Source organism: Giraffa tippelskirchi, chromosome 1, assembly GCF_054371585.1.
Source record: "Giraffa tippelskirchi isolate mGirTip1 chromosome 1, T2T-mGirTip1v1.2.pri, whole genome shotgun sequence".
Lineage (NCBI taxonomy): Eukaryota > Metazoa > Chordata > Mammalia > Artiodactyla > Giraffidae > Giraffa > Giraffa tippelskirchi.
In genome coordinates, this window is record NC_137275.1 from 180,287,945 (window position 1) to 180,303,726 (window position 15,782).

The 15,782-nt window shown below is 42.9% G+C and overlaps 2 protein-coding genes across 16 annotated transcripts in view; both read left to right on the top strand.

The window, feature by feature from the left end:
* TDRD7 (tudor domain containing 7) overlaps nt 1–8,646 on the top strand; it is a 98,146-nt gene extending 89,500 nt beyond the window's left edge. For all 7 annotated transcript variants that reach the window (XM_081511140.1, XM_081511170.1, XM_081511154.1 and 4 more), the window contains 3 exons: nt 344–846; nt 5,690–5,850; nt 8,162–8,646. In XM_081511140.1, coding sequence (XP_081367266.1) covers nt 344–846; nt 5,690–5,850; nt 8,162–8,382 — 885 coding nt within the window. In that variant the 3' untranslated portion in view covers nt 8,383–8,646. The remainder of the gene's footprint in view (nt 1–343; nt 847–5,689; nt 5,851–8,161) is intronic.
* Nucleotides 8,647–13,227: 4,581 nt separating this feature from the next.
* Nucleotides 13,228–15,782, top strand: part of TMOD1 (tropomodulin 1) — a 91,187-nt gene continuing 88,632 nt past the window's right edge. For 5 of the 9 annotated variants that reach the window (XM_081511273.1, XM_081511291.1, XM_081511346.1 and 2 more), the window contains exon 1: nt 14,300–14,420. The gene's annotated coding sequence lies outside the window, so the exon portion shown is untranslated. Of the gene's footprint in view, nt 14,193–14,299; nt 15,386–15,782 lie in introns of those variants that run through there. The other 4 variants (XM_081511335.1, XM_081511311.1, XM_081511269.1 and 1 more) reach the window with 4 other exon arrangements.

The window sequence follows — 15,782 nt, forward strand, 5'->3', positions numbered from 1 at the left end:
TTCATTCTACTTGGAGCGTTTTAACATATCGTTAATTTTTAAAAAATTAGCCATGGTAATCGGAGTCAGACCTTTAGCAAGTCATAGGTGTTTTCAGTTTTTAGAGGTTAGTAAATTTTCTATTTCCGCAAGGTGCTACTGGTTTCTAGATTGCTTGGATCTACGAGCTTGTTCTTTGCTCCAGCTGTGATAGATGACTCATCAGACCTTAAATAAACTGATTTTTAGTAAGTTGGGTTTTTTTGCAGAGTACTGTTTTTTAATATGTAAAGTTAACATAATGACCTCTAGGACTCCAGCATGAACTTGGATTTCTTAAATTGGTGTTTTGTGTTTTCCAAAGGTTACAAAAGTGGATGAAACTAGAGGTATCACACATATTTATTTATTCACCCCCAAGAACTTCCCCGATCCTCACCGCAGTATCAATCGCCAGATTACAAACGCAGACTTGTGGAAACATCAGAAGGATGTGTTTCTGAGTGCCATATCCAGTGGAGCCAGCTCCCCCAACACCAAAAGTGCGAACACCCCCATTTTGGGCAACACTGGAGAGAATTTCAGAAAGAGCCTCACGGATGTCCTCAAGAAGTCTGTGGTCAACCACCCCAGCTCTTTCTTTACAAAGGAACTGCCACCTCCTGTCCACTTATCCAAGCCAGGGGAACACATGGATGTGTACGTGCCTGTGGCCTGTCACCCCGGCTACTTTGTCATCCAGCCATGGCAAGAGATACACAAGCTGGAAGTTCTGATGGAAGAGATGATTCTGTATTACAGTGTGTCTGAGGAGCGCCACGTGGCAGTGGAGAAAGACCAAGTGTACGCTGCCAAAGTGGAAAATAAGTAGGTCCTTAGACAGAGCCTTTTATTCTCCTCCTAAGAAAACTCTGTAGAATGACACTAAGAGTCCTTAATCCCTGCAGGGGGACTTGTGTTAGTCTCTTAGTCATGCCCGACTCTTTAGGATCCTGTGGACTGCAGCCCACCAGGCTCCTCACTCCATGGGATTTTCCAAACAAGGATACTGGAGTGCCATTTGGAACTACACAAATGGAAATTCTGAATGTAAAATAAGACCAGTGAATTATGTGATTTTCTAATACTTAAAATGATGTCGTTTAGCTGAAAATCTAATGACCATATTCTTGTTAAAACCTAATTACATGGAGAAGGAAATGGCAACCCACTCCAGTATTCTTGCCTGGGAAATCCCATGGACAGAGGAGCCTGGCAGGCTACAGTCCATGGGGTCTCAAAAGAGTTGGACATGACTTAGCCACTGAACAACAACAACCATCCATCCATAGTCCCACCTGTTAGAGGTAATTTGTGTTACTCTTTTCAAGTGATGCTAAATAACCTGTTTGTTAACATGTGAATTCAAAACACTAACTGATTTGCTCTTGGAGAATCTGAAGCTTCCAGTCTGAGGAATTCTCAGGTTTCTCTAGGAAGAGGCAGGATACATGAATCTGGAATGACAACAGCCAAGTCAAGAGGTCCCCTAAGGGCCAAGGTCAGAGAGGTCAGAACCATGAGAGGATGATCCTTGAGCAGACACCCAGGATGGAGACAAAGCCAAAGGGTAGACACCACCCGTCCCCCAGCTGTGGCCACTGCAGGAAGGTTCCTGAGAGTCACAGGTCCACTAGCCTCCTCCCCATCCAAGTGACTGCTCTACTGCTTTCTATGAGAACAGTCTTAAATGGAGTCTCTGTTTCATAAATGATGGAACTCTGAAAAAAAAAAAACCAAGAACCTAATTATATCAGAAGTGAAGGTTTAAACATTTTTTCTGCTTTGCTGTGAGAAAAAATATTTAGTATTTATATTTATTATTTAGGAAATAATGTTTTTTATGGATGACTTTTAAATTTTAAAAATAAGATATTTACTGGAGAAAATTTAGAAAATCTGAAAAAGTATAAGAAAACAAGGTCAGCCAACCAACATAACCCCTGTAAAACTACTTATGTATTTCTTCTAGGTTTTTCTCCTATACATATTTCTACAATTAGTATATTACTGTATGTAATTTCATACCTACTTTTCTCACTTAACATAATTCTGTGAACTGTTTTTCATGTGATATCATTTCTTCATAAACATTTTTAATGGCTAAATATTCTATCATAAAGAGAAATCATAATTTACTTACCATTTTCTTTTTTATAGGTTTTTTTTCCTCCCAGAGTTTTCACTGTTGTAAATAATGTTGAACTGAAATCTTTGTTCAACTCTCTGATTATTTATGGGATAGATTCCTAGAAGAGAAATCACTTGTCTAAAGATTACAGGATTTTTGATAGAGGTGGTTGGTTGCTTCCTAGAGAGCTTTTCCCACCTTTATAAGGTGCAGCAATGCATATTTCACTGCTCTTTAGCTGTTGGACTTCCCTGGTGGCTCAGACGGTTAAGCATCTGCCTACAATGTGGGAGACCCAGGTTCAATCCCTGGGTTGGGAAGATCTCCTGGAGAAGGAAATGGGAACCCACCCCAATATCCTTGCCTGGAAAATCCCATGGACAGAGGAGCCTGGTAGGCTACAGTCCATGGGATCACAAAGAGTCGGACACGACTGGGCGACTTCACTTTCTTTCTTAGCCATTGGACAGTGAGGCTTTATTTAACACTTTCAGTCTGTTTTCTCATGTTTGCACATTTGGATCCACACAAAGAACTGTCTCTCCCCCTAACCTTCCTGTCCCAACATACACACAGGCACATACCCCTAAACTCAGTTTAAAAGATCAACTGCTTATTTTTCCTAGAAAGTACTTTCATTCATTCTAACGATAAATACCTTAACCATAGGCATTTATAGAATTTTGTTATTTTTATGGGAGGAAAAAAAATTTTAACTCAAAAGTGAAAAATATAATAGCTCTCATTGTGAAAAGCATTCAAGATATATGTCACAGCTTTTCATCTTTAAAAAAATATTTTTACTATGTCTTGTTGTTTACAGTTGTAGACATAAATGGGTTTCAATACAGGAACATAGTATAAATTTACCCTTCAGAATTGCTGTTGGATAGTTTAATCACAGTTAAAGCCAAATTGATGGTAACTCTTATCTGAGGAGCAGATTAATGGTGACAAGTGGTGGGGAGGTCCCACTGGAGGGAAGGGTCCTGTGACGAGAACCCAAACACTGGAGACTGTATTCAGGACTTCAGACTCCACCCCGACACCTCCAGGGTCCGACAGCTCTGCTGAGTCAGGACTTTTGGGTTAAATCAGTTAACTCGTCCTAGATAATCAAGGTATGCCTTATCTGTAGGAAGATATTATCTAATATTTTTTTGAAACTTTACGAACTGAATCCATTTAAAGTGCTTATTAGAGCTTCTATCTTGGTTACAACCCAGGACTATATACACTAAACTTTATTCTCAGTTCTGGCAAGTTAAGACTTAGGAATTTCATATACACTTTCGATTACAGTGGTTTCCACAGTTATCTCAATATAGGAATAACCTAGACAACTTATTAAAAATGCAGGCTGCCCTCCCTCGCCCCAGGACTCCTGAGTCAAAATCTCTGACAGTGGAACCTCAGAATCTGTTTTAAGTAAACGCTCCAGGTCATCCACATGCAGCCTTGTACTAAAATTGGTAATGTAGTCAAAACTGAAGCCTTATTTAAGCTGTTAGTTTTGAAAGTTGAAAGCTAAATAGAAATGCAACACGTAGGTTTTCTGATGTTTCTCTCCTCACTGCTCTGTACCTCTTTTTTATAGACTAAAAGCACAGACCACTGTCAGTCATTTGCCTGGTACAGTTTAAAGACAGTGATATTGGTAGAAGCCAAATGTTTTTATCTCCTTGTATACTTACACAAATTAGCAGCCTGCACCAAAATGGCATTTCCACAAATGGAAATTTCTCTTCAGATTAATATAAGTCTTATTTGCACAGCTTATCTTCATTTGAATAATACTTATGATAATGGCTACCATTTGCCAAGTGCCTGTTATATGCCAAATGAATGTGTTAGGTACTTAGAACGTATTATTTCTGCAAGTAAATTAAAACTAAACATTACACATGAGGTGACTGAGGCACAGAGAGGTTAAATGAAGAGCCCAGAGTGACATGATGGAAAAATGGCCCAGATGGGATTCCAGCTTAGGTCTGTTTGGCCCCCAAAGCTCATGTACTTTTTATACCTTTTTGTGTCCCTGTTGTCTCTGTGGTTTGTGGATTATTGCTTGCTGCACTTTGGGCTTATCTGAAGGCTTCTGGAGTTCATCCCAGAAACTCAATTACACAGAATGTTTGAAGTCAGTCTCTTTGTAGCTTTCTTACTGTCGTTCATGCTATAGCATCTGTGTGTGGGTTCCTGTACCTGTTTTCACCCGGTGTGCACTGGCTGGAGAATCAGTTGCTCCAGCCAGCCCCAGCCCAGCATGTGTTGCAGTGATGAGGCTGCTGTTCCACTGGGCTTGTGCCTGATAATCTTGTTTCAGGGGGTGGCTGGGTCTGCTGCCCAAGGCAGAGCCTGGCCCACACCTTTCAGGAGCAGAGACACTTTCATTTTAGACATTATTGACAGTCATCCTTTTCTTAGTATAATAATACTCTTTAATCATGTAATCAAGATATAGGACTTTAAGGTCCTTCATACCTAAACTTTGAAGTCTAGGTTTTTCTGATTTTGATTGAGATGATGTAGGTCCAGAGGAGGAATGTATATTCGTGTGAATTTCTTTCTCACACCTCGAACTTGAGGTCTGAAATCATACTCTTCTTCCCCACCCCACCCCACACACACACTGTGCTCTCCTATCCTTTATAGATTCTTTATTTTAGGTGGTGGATTAAATTTTGTGCTTCATGTTATTTTGGGTTTTTAATTCCTTACTTGGCAAAATTAAAATGATCAGTCAGTGTTCAAAACGTCTTGTCCTCTTTTCCCAGCCTGGCTTCCCAGTCTGACTCTCTTCCATTCCTCCACACACTCCACCTTCCAGCTGCACAGTGGCTGCCTCACTGGTCCATCCTGCCCTGCACAGTCTTCTGTGTTTTTTGTTTTTTTTTTCTCCTGCGTGTCCTCAGCCAGCCCTGGCTTGCTTTCCTCTTTCTATCTTTCACACATGGCATCACTAAGTTGCATCTGACTCTTTGCAACCTATGAACTGTAGCCCGCCAGACTGCTCTGTGCATGGGATGTTTCAAGCAAGAATACTGGAGTGGGTTGCCATTTCCTCCTCCAGGGGATCTTCCCTATCCAGGAACTGAACCTGCGTCTCCAGTGTCTCCTGCACTGGCGGGTAGATTCTGTACCACTGAGCCACCTGGAAAGCCCACCACACATGGACTTGGTTCCAAACATGTGGCCATCTCCTGTCTCCCCATCAGAGGGAAGGGATCCATTAGCCTTGTCCTGGTCGTCCTCCATTCTACTGTTTCCTCCTGCTTAGAGGTGGTTCTCCTTTATCAGCTCCATGAGGCTTGTAAAAGGGTATTGAGTGAACAGATTCCATCAAATGAGCCAGTGGCAAAACAGAATAGTAACCTCTGGAAAAAGAAGAAGCAGTCTCCTGAAAAACTTCTATAACAATATAGTTTTATATTTTGATGAACGACATTTATATTAATTATATTTTTATTAAAAAAAATGTTGCCCTTAAAGCAAGTGTTGACTTTGTTTTTCTTCTCTTTTAATCCACTGCACATTTAGGTGGCACAGGGTGCTTTTAAAAGGAATCCTGACGAATGGACTGGTGTCTGTGTACGAGCTGGACTATGGCAAGCATGAATTAGTCAACATGAGAAAAGTGCAGCCCCTGGCAGACATGTTCCGCAAGCTGCCGTTCCAAGCAGTCACCGCTCAGTTAGCAGGTAAGTTCTGGGGAGTCTGAACATCATTGTTTTCCAGTGTATTGTTGAACATTTAGGTTGTTTATGCTTTCATTGCAGTGTTCAGAAAAAAACCCACAGCTACATATGCTAGCCAAAGTAAACAAATGGAAACAATGAAAGAACCAACAGGAGGACAACATTGCATGATTAATATTTCATAATTTATTGCATAAATTATAATGCATCTACAAAAGGACTTTCACAATTATGAAACATTCCTAGCTTGTAGAATATGACCATTTTCATGGCCAACATTTGCATTGCAACTAACAGCACAGAAGTATGGGATTTTAGCACACTCACACCAGCCCATTGACTGTCATAAAATCTGAGGAGCTAAACTAACAGGCATAGAGTGGTACTTCTTTATGATAGTATCTGATGAGATTTGTTTTATCTTCTATGAAAGCAGTGCAGGTGTCGGTGGCCCCTCCGTGTGCCCTCTGCCAGTAGTTAACATGGGTGCCTAGCTGAAGCTCTACCCAGACAGCTGGCAGCATTAGCAGAGGGTGTGGAGGTCAAGAGGTCTGAGGGGTGCCAACACCTCCAGGCATCTGGGCTGTGTCCTGCTGTGCTGGGATGTGGGGGAGTTGTGACTGCATGTGCCACCCTCATTCTTTGCCCCCCACTCACCCCATATACTTAGTAGTGGCAGAACTAACTTGATTTCAGAAATGAGAGCAATTGTGTATACAAATTCTTATTGACAGCTTTTATTAAAGGGATAGGGATAGATAGATAGAAGTGGTCTTTTTTGCCAGTTTCTTTGTCTCCTCCTAGACTTCAAAGGTGGAGAAGGCAATGGCACCCCACTCCAGTACGCTTGCCTGGAAAATCCCATGGATGGAGGAGCCTGGTGGGCTACAGTCCATGGGGTCGCTAAGAGTCAGACACGACTGAGCGACTTCACTTTCACTTTTCCCGTTCATGGATTGGAGAAGGAAATGGCAACCCACTCCAGTATTCTTGCCTGGAGAATCCCAGGGATGGCGGAGCCTGGTGGGCTGCCGTCTATGGGATCGCACAGAGTCGGACACAACTGAAGCGACTTAGCAGCAGCAGACTTCAAAGGAAACTCTCATGGTAGGCAGATGTGAACCAAAACTGGCATCTTATGCATGGTATGGCTACCATTGATCTGCTCTGAACTCAAAGTTCTAAACAGTTAATGGTTACATTTTTCATTTTCACTTTTTAATGTTTAGGTTTTGCTGTCAACACCTGTTGTTAAACACGACAGTCAAACCTTCCAGTGAAGCTGTCTCTGTGAGTGAGGGGTGCATGGCACCATCATCCTCACCCCTAGCTTCGTGCTCACAGTCACTCGTGCTCCTTGTGCAGGGGACTCTACAGCCACTTCTTGTCACTGAATTTGCACCATGCTGGGAGGTTTAGGCTCTGTTACCATCCCTGAAGCAGTAGTTTACAGACTATTCTAGGCTTCTCTCATTGGAAGTTCTTAATAATCCAAGAGTTTAGCCCACTCACTGATAGGTCTTTAAAATTATATATGAAACTCCCATACCTTCATCACTATGGGGCATAATTTATAGTTTATCTAATCTAGCATAAGTGAACTTAATTTATATTAGCTTAATAGTATTTCTTGAAAAATACATAATTCTTGTCTCAATTTTGTTTTAAAACCTAATTCAGAATTCTCTAACTTGAGCTCTCAAGTTTAAAAGTCATGGGGATTTATTAATAGAAATGCATGAGATTTTAAATTCATCTGGTCCATTCACTTTATTTTATGAGAAGTAAACTGAGGCCTGAAAGATTAGCTGGTTTCCCCAAGATCATACCATTTCATAGAGGAAGGTCTGGGAATAGTAACTGAATCTTCAGACTTTCATTCCAATGCTTTTACCATGAAGATGTGTGTGACATTAAACACTGTAAGTGTATTGATTCTTTTTTTTTTACTCTATCTGGCTCATCAGAAAAAAATATGTGACTAAGAGAAATGTCATTGATATTGATATTTTTCTCATCACCAGTCTGTTATCTACATATACTTTAGGAAAATGGGCAGCCTTTATTATAACTTCATTTTATAACATTCAAATGAAATTTGTGTCTATAATTGAAGGTTTACAGGAGTAACCCCATTCAGAATAGAAAAACTATAAGCAAGATTATTTTAAGATTGTTTGGCATCTCTGTTTTCAGTTAGGCAAGTCTAACCTGGTATGCTTAAACTACTTTGCAACTGACTAAATAGTTTTCCATTATAACATAAGGCTCATTTGACCCTTCATTGATCTTCGAACCCTTGTCTTTCTCTTAGGAGTGAAGTGTAACCAGTGGTCCGAGGAGGCTTCGATGGTGTTTCGAAATCATGTGGAGAAGAAACCTCTGGTGGCACTGGTGCAGACAGTTATAGAAAACACTAACCCTTGGGACCGGAAAGCAGTGGTCTATTTAGTGGACACATCGTTGCCAGACACAGATATCTGGATTCATGATTTTATGTCAGAGTATCTGGTAGAGCTTTCAAAGATCAATTAATCACTGATTCTGAGACCTTGACAACTAATTCAGATTTTTTTAGCAATAACAAAAATGTAGTAGGCTTTTAAAAAAAAATTATCTCTGCTACATGGCTTTGACTGCTGTGGGAAGTTGAAAAGAATATGCTTTTTTTTTTTTTTAAGCTTATGTTTGATGAAAGATATTTAACAAGTTTTGTCTTAACGGAGTTGACTTTTCAAAGAGAATTGCACTTGAATTACTACTATAATATTAGAATTAAAATGTTTATCAATACAAAAACTGATTATCTTAAAATTTCTTGGCTTTATGATCTTAAAGACCCCTTTCCCTTTCTGTTCATGTTTTCTTCCTTGTTGTGTTCAGTTCTTCTCCAGTTAGCTTGAGAATTTCATGATTTAATCTTGCCCTAGTGTAGTGGTGGGTCCCAAAGCAGGTGGTCACCACACCATGTGAAGTCTCTGCCAAGTCTTCAGCACATCAGCATTACTACTAGTGGTGCTGCTGGAGGAACAGCCCAGGCAAACCAACACATCCCTCACCCAAGATCACCCCAAATCTCAAGTAACTTCTCATTGCCCAGAGAGTGTGGACTGAGAACCCAGGCCTTCTACCATCTCCCCGCCCAACCTCACTGTCCACTGCTTCTCCCTGCACCAGTCACACCGAACCTTCATCTGGTTCCCAAACCCCATGCACGCTCATCCAGGACTGCTGATGTTTTGAAGCAAGTCTTCCTCCCCTCCAGACCACTCTTGCTGTCTTCCCTCAGCCTGCAACTCATTTTCTACCATTCTTGTCTGTCAGCATCCTCCCTGACTTCCCAGGCTTATCTGGTTCCATTCCCTGATTCCCCTCCTACTGCAGTGTACTTCCAACTCTGCCTCTCATGGTGCCCAGACCTCACTGAGCTTCCTACCATATCAATCCAAATAGATTGTGAGCACCTTGAGGGAGGGAAGGAGGAGGGATCTTAGTCATCTGTCCAGTCATATCCTGGTAAATATTTGACAGCTGATTCTAGTGAGTATGTGTGGGGGATGGGGGCAGTGAGCCTTGATTTATAGTATCTGATGATTCCCGTGTTATAAATATTCCCACTATTGTTGAGTTCCAGGTAACAGTGTGAGCTGGGAAAAGATGCACCCAAGTGGCTCTTGTGAATTCTAGGATGGTTAGCTCAGTTTGACTGGGAAGCTTAAAATTTTGATTTTGAACATATACTGAGTTTAGGCTAGTTGAACTCTGTGTGAAGATATGCATAAATAATTAGAAAGATAGAGTGGATTTCAGGGCCATAGATAAAAATTCTTAAATTTTTAGACCAGGCCAGAGATAAAAATTCTTAAAGTCATTTGCTTATTTTTATTTGTGAACATCTAGGAAAGGTAAGAACAGAAAGAAAGTACCAGATGTTTTAAATTTTTCATGTAAAATGTGTTGAAATTATCATTCTAGCTTTTTAAAATTTACATTTAGCATTTATAATTAAAGTGATTCAAAATTCAGGAATGATTATCCCAGTGATTTAAATAATCATTTATGATAAAATAAAAACATTCTGATACATAAATATTTAAATAAAATAAAGCAGTATAAACTTTTTTTAAATAATGGTTTCTTTCTCTAACAACAACCAAAGAAAAACCCACAAATATCTTCAAATTGTCTACAGGTAAGAAAAAGGTGGTTTCTACTACTTCACTAACTTTAGGAATGTTTCTGTTACTTTTTAAAAGAAAACAATTGTTGATATAACTGAAAAGTTTACCTAATGCTGAAACAGTTTGACAGACAAATGAGACTTGCCCCCTACCTCATACCATATTCAAAAGTCAATTCCAGGTAGACTGAAAGTGAAAGGCTACTGTAGGAAGATAACACAGGAAACTACCTTTATAATCCAGGAGCAGGAAGGATGCCTTAAACTGGATGCACAAAGTGCTAACAATAAAGGAAAAGACTGACCCTTGAACATGGTGAGGGGAGGGCATTTAGTGGTGCCAACCCTCCCTGCTGTGGAAAATTCCTGTGTAACTTCACAGTTGGACGTCCTCGTATATGTGATTCCTCCATGTCTGTGGTTCCACAGCTTCAGGTTCAACTGTCCAGAGATGGTGCAGTACTATAGTATTTTCTATTGAAGAAAGAATGTCTGTATATGGGCTTGCACGGTCAAACCTGTGTTGTTCAAGGGTCAGCTGTACTAGACAACATTAAAATGAAGAACATCTGTGCACTGAACACATTATTATGAAGGTGAAAAGGCAAAGCACAGATTGGAGGATATATACATAACACACACACACACACACACAAAGAAAAATAGATTACATATATTCAATAAATTATCCAGAAGCAAAATGGGTGATACATCTGAACAAACACTTCACAAAAGAGGAACTCCAGCTGGGCAGTAAACATGAAAGATGCTCAACCCATTAGGACACAGGGAAATGCAAATTCAAACCTCAATGAGATACCACTACTCAAGTGCCAGAATGGGGAAATGTTTCTGTTAATTCCAAGTGTGTTGAAGATGTGTGCACTTGTGTAGGGAGATGCTGGTAAAGAAAGTTCACAGCTAAACATCTGTAATATCTAAAACCCAGAAATAACCTACATGTCCATTAATAGTAAAATGGATGTTTTTAAAAACTGATATATTCATCCAATGGAAACCTCTGCAGCAATGAGAGTAAACAAACTACAGTCATGTGAACCAACATGGATTAATGTTAAAACACAGAGTCGAGCAAATGAATATAAACTTTGGGGGAAAGAGGCAAGTAAGGAAGTGATTACCATATGAGTAAAGAAAGTGGGGAACTTTAGGAGGGAGTTGTGACCCTGAAGAGCACAGGTTGACTTTTGCGGGCAGTGTTGCCTGCAACAGGTGTTTGAAATGATAAAAATTTTGGATTTTCTTGGTGGTCCGTGGCTAAGAATCCACCTGCCGATGCAGGGGAAATGTGTGTGATCCCTGGTCCGGAAAGATCCCACATGTCACGGGGCAACTAAACCCATGCACCACAACTACTGAAGCCTGCCCATAGAGCCCGTGCTCCACAACAAGAGAAACCACAGCAAGGAGAAGCCCACACACCTCAACTAGAGTTGCCCCTGCTCACTGCAACTAGAGAAAGCCTACGTGAAGCAACGAAGACCCCAGTGCAGCCAAGAATAAGTAAAGACCCAGTTCTGCCAAAAATAAATAAGAATTTGAACCTGCACACTTACATTGTAGGCCCTTTTCTCAAATGTTTGATTCCACAACAAAAGGATTTAAAATTTTAAATCTGAAATATTAAAGCATTGCATTGTTTAAAAATATAGGGTACGTGCCCCTTGACAAGAGTATTTTCTTATATCCTTGAGGGTTTTGCAATGAAGGAATACATTTTGTGGAAGCAAGACTTTTTAAAGGTGTTTCTCATTAGTGATCTGTACACCAATATTAAAAAGTTTATATTAATAGGCTCTACAACTTTTCTATGATAATTCAAAGATACATTCCATCTACACAAATTCCTTTTTATGAGCCATGTTTAAAATTAAAACACTTAAAGTTTCTGTTTGGGTTTAAGTGGTTTGTTCTGGAAAACACATTTGGCTTTTAAGAAGGTGAGGCTTTTGAACACAAAAGTAAAAATAAACAAATGGGACTACATCAAACTAAAAAGCTTTTGCCCAGTGAAGGAAATTTATCAACAAAACAAAAAGGCCACTTACTAAATGGAAGAGAATATTTGCAAATGATATATACAATTATTGGTTAATATCCAAAATATACAAAGAACTCATACAACTAACATTAAAAAAAAAATAAACCCAATTTAAAAAATAGGCAGAAAATCTGAATAGATGTTTTTCCGAGGAAGACATACAGATGACCAATAAGCATATGAAAAGATGTTCAACATTACTAATCAGTGAAACACAAATCAAAACCTCAATGAGCTCTTACCTCACACCTGTCAGAATGGCTATTATCAAAAAGACAAGAAATAAGTGTTGGTGAGGATATGGAGAAAAGGGAACCCTAGTACAGTGTTAGTAGCAATGTAAATTGGTGCAGCCACTATGGAAAATGGTACAGGGGTTCCTCAAAAAATTAACTACCATACAATCCAGCAGTTTCAATCCTGGGGATTTATACAAAGAAAACAAAAACACTAATTTGAAAAGACATATGCACCCCTAACCAAGATACAGAAGCAACCTAAATGTCCATCAATAGATGAATGGATAAAGAAGATGTGGTACATATATATACATATATGTGTGTGTATGTATACACACACACACACACAATGGAACATTACTCGGCCATTAAAAAGAATGAAATCTTACCATTCGCAACAACATGAATGGATTTAGAGGGTATTGTGCTAAGCAAAGTAACTGAGACAAATACTGTATTGATTTCACTTTTTTGTGAAATCTAAAAAAGCAAAACAAATGAACAAATATAAAACAGGAACAGAGTTATAGACAGAGAACAAACAGGTGGTTGCCAGGGAGGAGCAGAGTGGAGGAGAGAAATAGATGAGGGAGATTAAGAAGTACAAGCCTCCAGCTGCAAAATAAATGAGCAAAGTATGAAATGTACAAAGAGGGGAATTTAGTAACTATGTAATGTCTTTGTATGGTGACATTATCACTGGACTTGTGACCAGTTTGAAATGCATAGAAATATCTAACCACTATGGTGTGCCAACGGAGAAGGCAATGGCACCCCACTCCAGTACTCTTGCCTGGAAAATCCCATGGACGGAGGAGCCTGGTAGGCTGCAGTCCATGGGGTCGCCAAGAGTCGGACACGACTGAGCGACTTAACTTTCACTTTTCACTTTCATGCATTGGAGAAGGAAATGGCAACCCACTCCAGTATTCTTGCCTGGAGAATCCCAGGGACGGCGGAGCCTGGTGGGCTGCCGTCTAATGGGATCGCACAGAGTCGGACACGACTGACGCGACTTAGCAGCAGCAGCAGCATGGTGTGCCAAAGGAATTAACACGTTTAGGTCAATTATACATCAAAAACAAACTCTAGGAAAAAAGATAACATTTTTGTTTTGGGAGCGGGGGTTGGATGAGCAGTCAAAAGGTACAAACTTCCAGTTGTAAGATAAGTAAGTACTAAGGATAAAATGTACATGATAAATATACTTAACACTGCTGCATGTTGTATGTGAAAGTTTTTAAGAGTAAATCCTGATTTCTCATTACAAGAAAAAAATTTGTCTTTACTTTTATATCTGTGTGAGATGATGGATGTTCACTAAACTTGTGATAACTTTATTATGTTTATAAATCAAACCATTATGCTGTACACAAACATTACAGTGCTGTATGTCAATTAAATCTCAAAAAAAAAACGGAAGAAAGAACAGGTGGGGCTTTTTTGGGTGATTGTGCTTATTTTAACCAGGTACCTCTGTTGGAACTCCGTGTTCACAAATTGATCGTGACTAAAGCTTGGGCTCAAACGACTCAGCTGGGCTGCTGATGAGACGGGATGGGTCGTTGCTTCAATTAAAGCAGGTAAAGGTGTAGCAACCGCTTGGCTGGCTTTGCTCCATCCGAGGACCTACCGATTCTTACGTCTTAGACCCAGCAGGAATGAAATCCGCCCAGCTTTTTCTAGATAACTGTCTGGTACAAGTGGGGAAACCGAGACGAAGACGGGAAGCGACGTGCACCCACTTGGCCAAGGAGCCCATCTTCCGGGCGGCTGGAGCCCTTGCCACGCGCTTCCCCAGCGGGCGTCCCTACCAGGCCGGGGATTGTGCGCTGCGCCCCGGCGCCCCCGAGTGGAGGGAGAGGTAAGGAGGAAGAGCCGGGCGGGTAGGGTGGGGCGTGGCGCGGCGACAACGCAGAGCCGGGCCCGCCCCTGGCTCCCACCCCCGGAGCCCACAGCGCCCGCCCGCTCGCGGCAGCCCGGGAGCTCGTCCAGCCCCGCGCTCCGCTCGCCCGCGTCCGTCCGCCGGCCGCCTGCGCTCGCCCAACCGCCGCCCGCGCCCGTCCGCCGGCCCCCGCGGCTCCACGTCTCGGTAAGCGTCCTACTGGCCAGGGGTCCCCCTCGTGCTCGCGGGGTTCCCTGCCCCCGCGCCGGGGCCCCAGCCATATCTGGGCAAAATATTCAGCTGTCGCCGCCACAGCCGCCAAGAGGGACTGAGCGTGGCTCCCTCTATAAATAGCCGCCGCCTGGGGTTGCCTCCTGGAGTGGGGAGCCTGGTGTCTGGGTCCGGAGCTGGGCGCTCGCGTCCCCACCACTCGGCGCGCGTGGCCCCGGGCAGGGCGCCATTCTCTCTGGACCCTGGCGCCGCATCTGTAAACGGGAGAAGGACCTGGGAGCTCCGGAGGGCTGGGGTCATGGCGGGGCCAGCTTCCCCGCCGCGCGCTCGATTCCAGCGCGGCGAGGCCGGGAGCCCCGGGCGCTCAGCCGGTACAGGTGCAGCCGAGCCGGCACTCAGGCGCAGCCTCGGTCCGGCTGCCGAGACTGTGCAGGTGGGAGTGGGGCGCCTACGCGCTCAGGTGGACTTGATACCTCGGTTCGCGCTGCTCCTGGTTGCGGCAGGAAAAGTTTCCCAAACTGCGGGAAACGGCAAGGTTTAAAGCCCCACGGTAACGCGCCTTTCGCTCGGAGGCGGAAAGAAGAGCGGGGGAGAGCCTGAAGGCAGAAGTCCCCGCCCCGGCTATCGTCAACCCACTGAGCGGACTTGATAAGCCTCCTCCCTCTCTGGGCCTCGATTTCCCCATTTGTGGGGGCAGGGTTTGGTTCCGCGCTGGAGCTGGTGGCTGGGCCGAAAGCAGTAGGGCATGCTCTTGACCGCCGGCGCTCCCCCCACCTGTTCACCAGCTCCAGGCCTGGGACCCTGGGGGGCACAGACGTGCACATCCGGAGGGGCTGCAGGGACTGGAGACTTTGCCGGTGCCTCTGACTCGGATCTTATGCTAGACCTAGTAGGACCCTCGGAAAGCTTGGGCCATATACACCCAGGAAGCACGCTCCACGGTAATTATGGGCATCTCTGCTGGGTGGCAGCCATCACCTTCTCAAAGCTTGTGAGTCAAACAGCTTTAGACCCAGTGAACTGGGCAGGGCTAGAGGCTCCACTCCCGCTGCTCTCTGCCCTCTGTTTTCACATCTGTATGATGCTTATGATGCTGCCTCGAAGCTCTACACACACCTCCTCCCCCTCCCCATCTCTTCTGGCCTTGACCTTGGCCCTCTCAGACTCTTGGAGATGACCCGGCCTAAGCTTTTCCCTGTTCGAATCACAAAACCAGACCCTAACCCAGGTTCTAGGCACTCCATGGGGGCACCCGGAAATTTCGCATTTTCCCCCCAGTGGTGACAACCATTTTGTTCCTGGGGAGGGGATGCAGAGCCCCCTGCTCAAGGTCACACA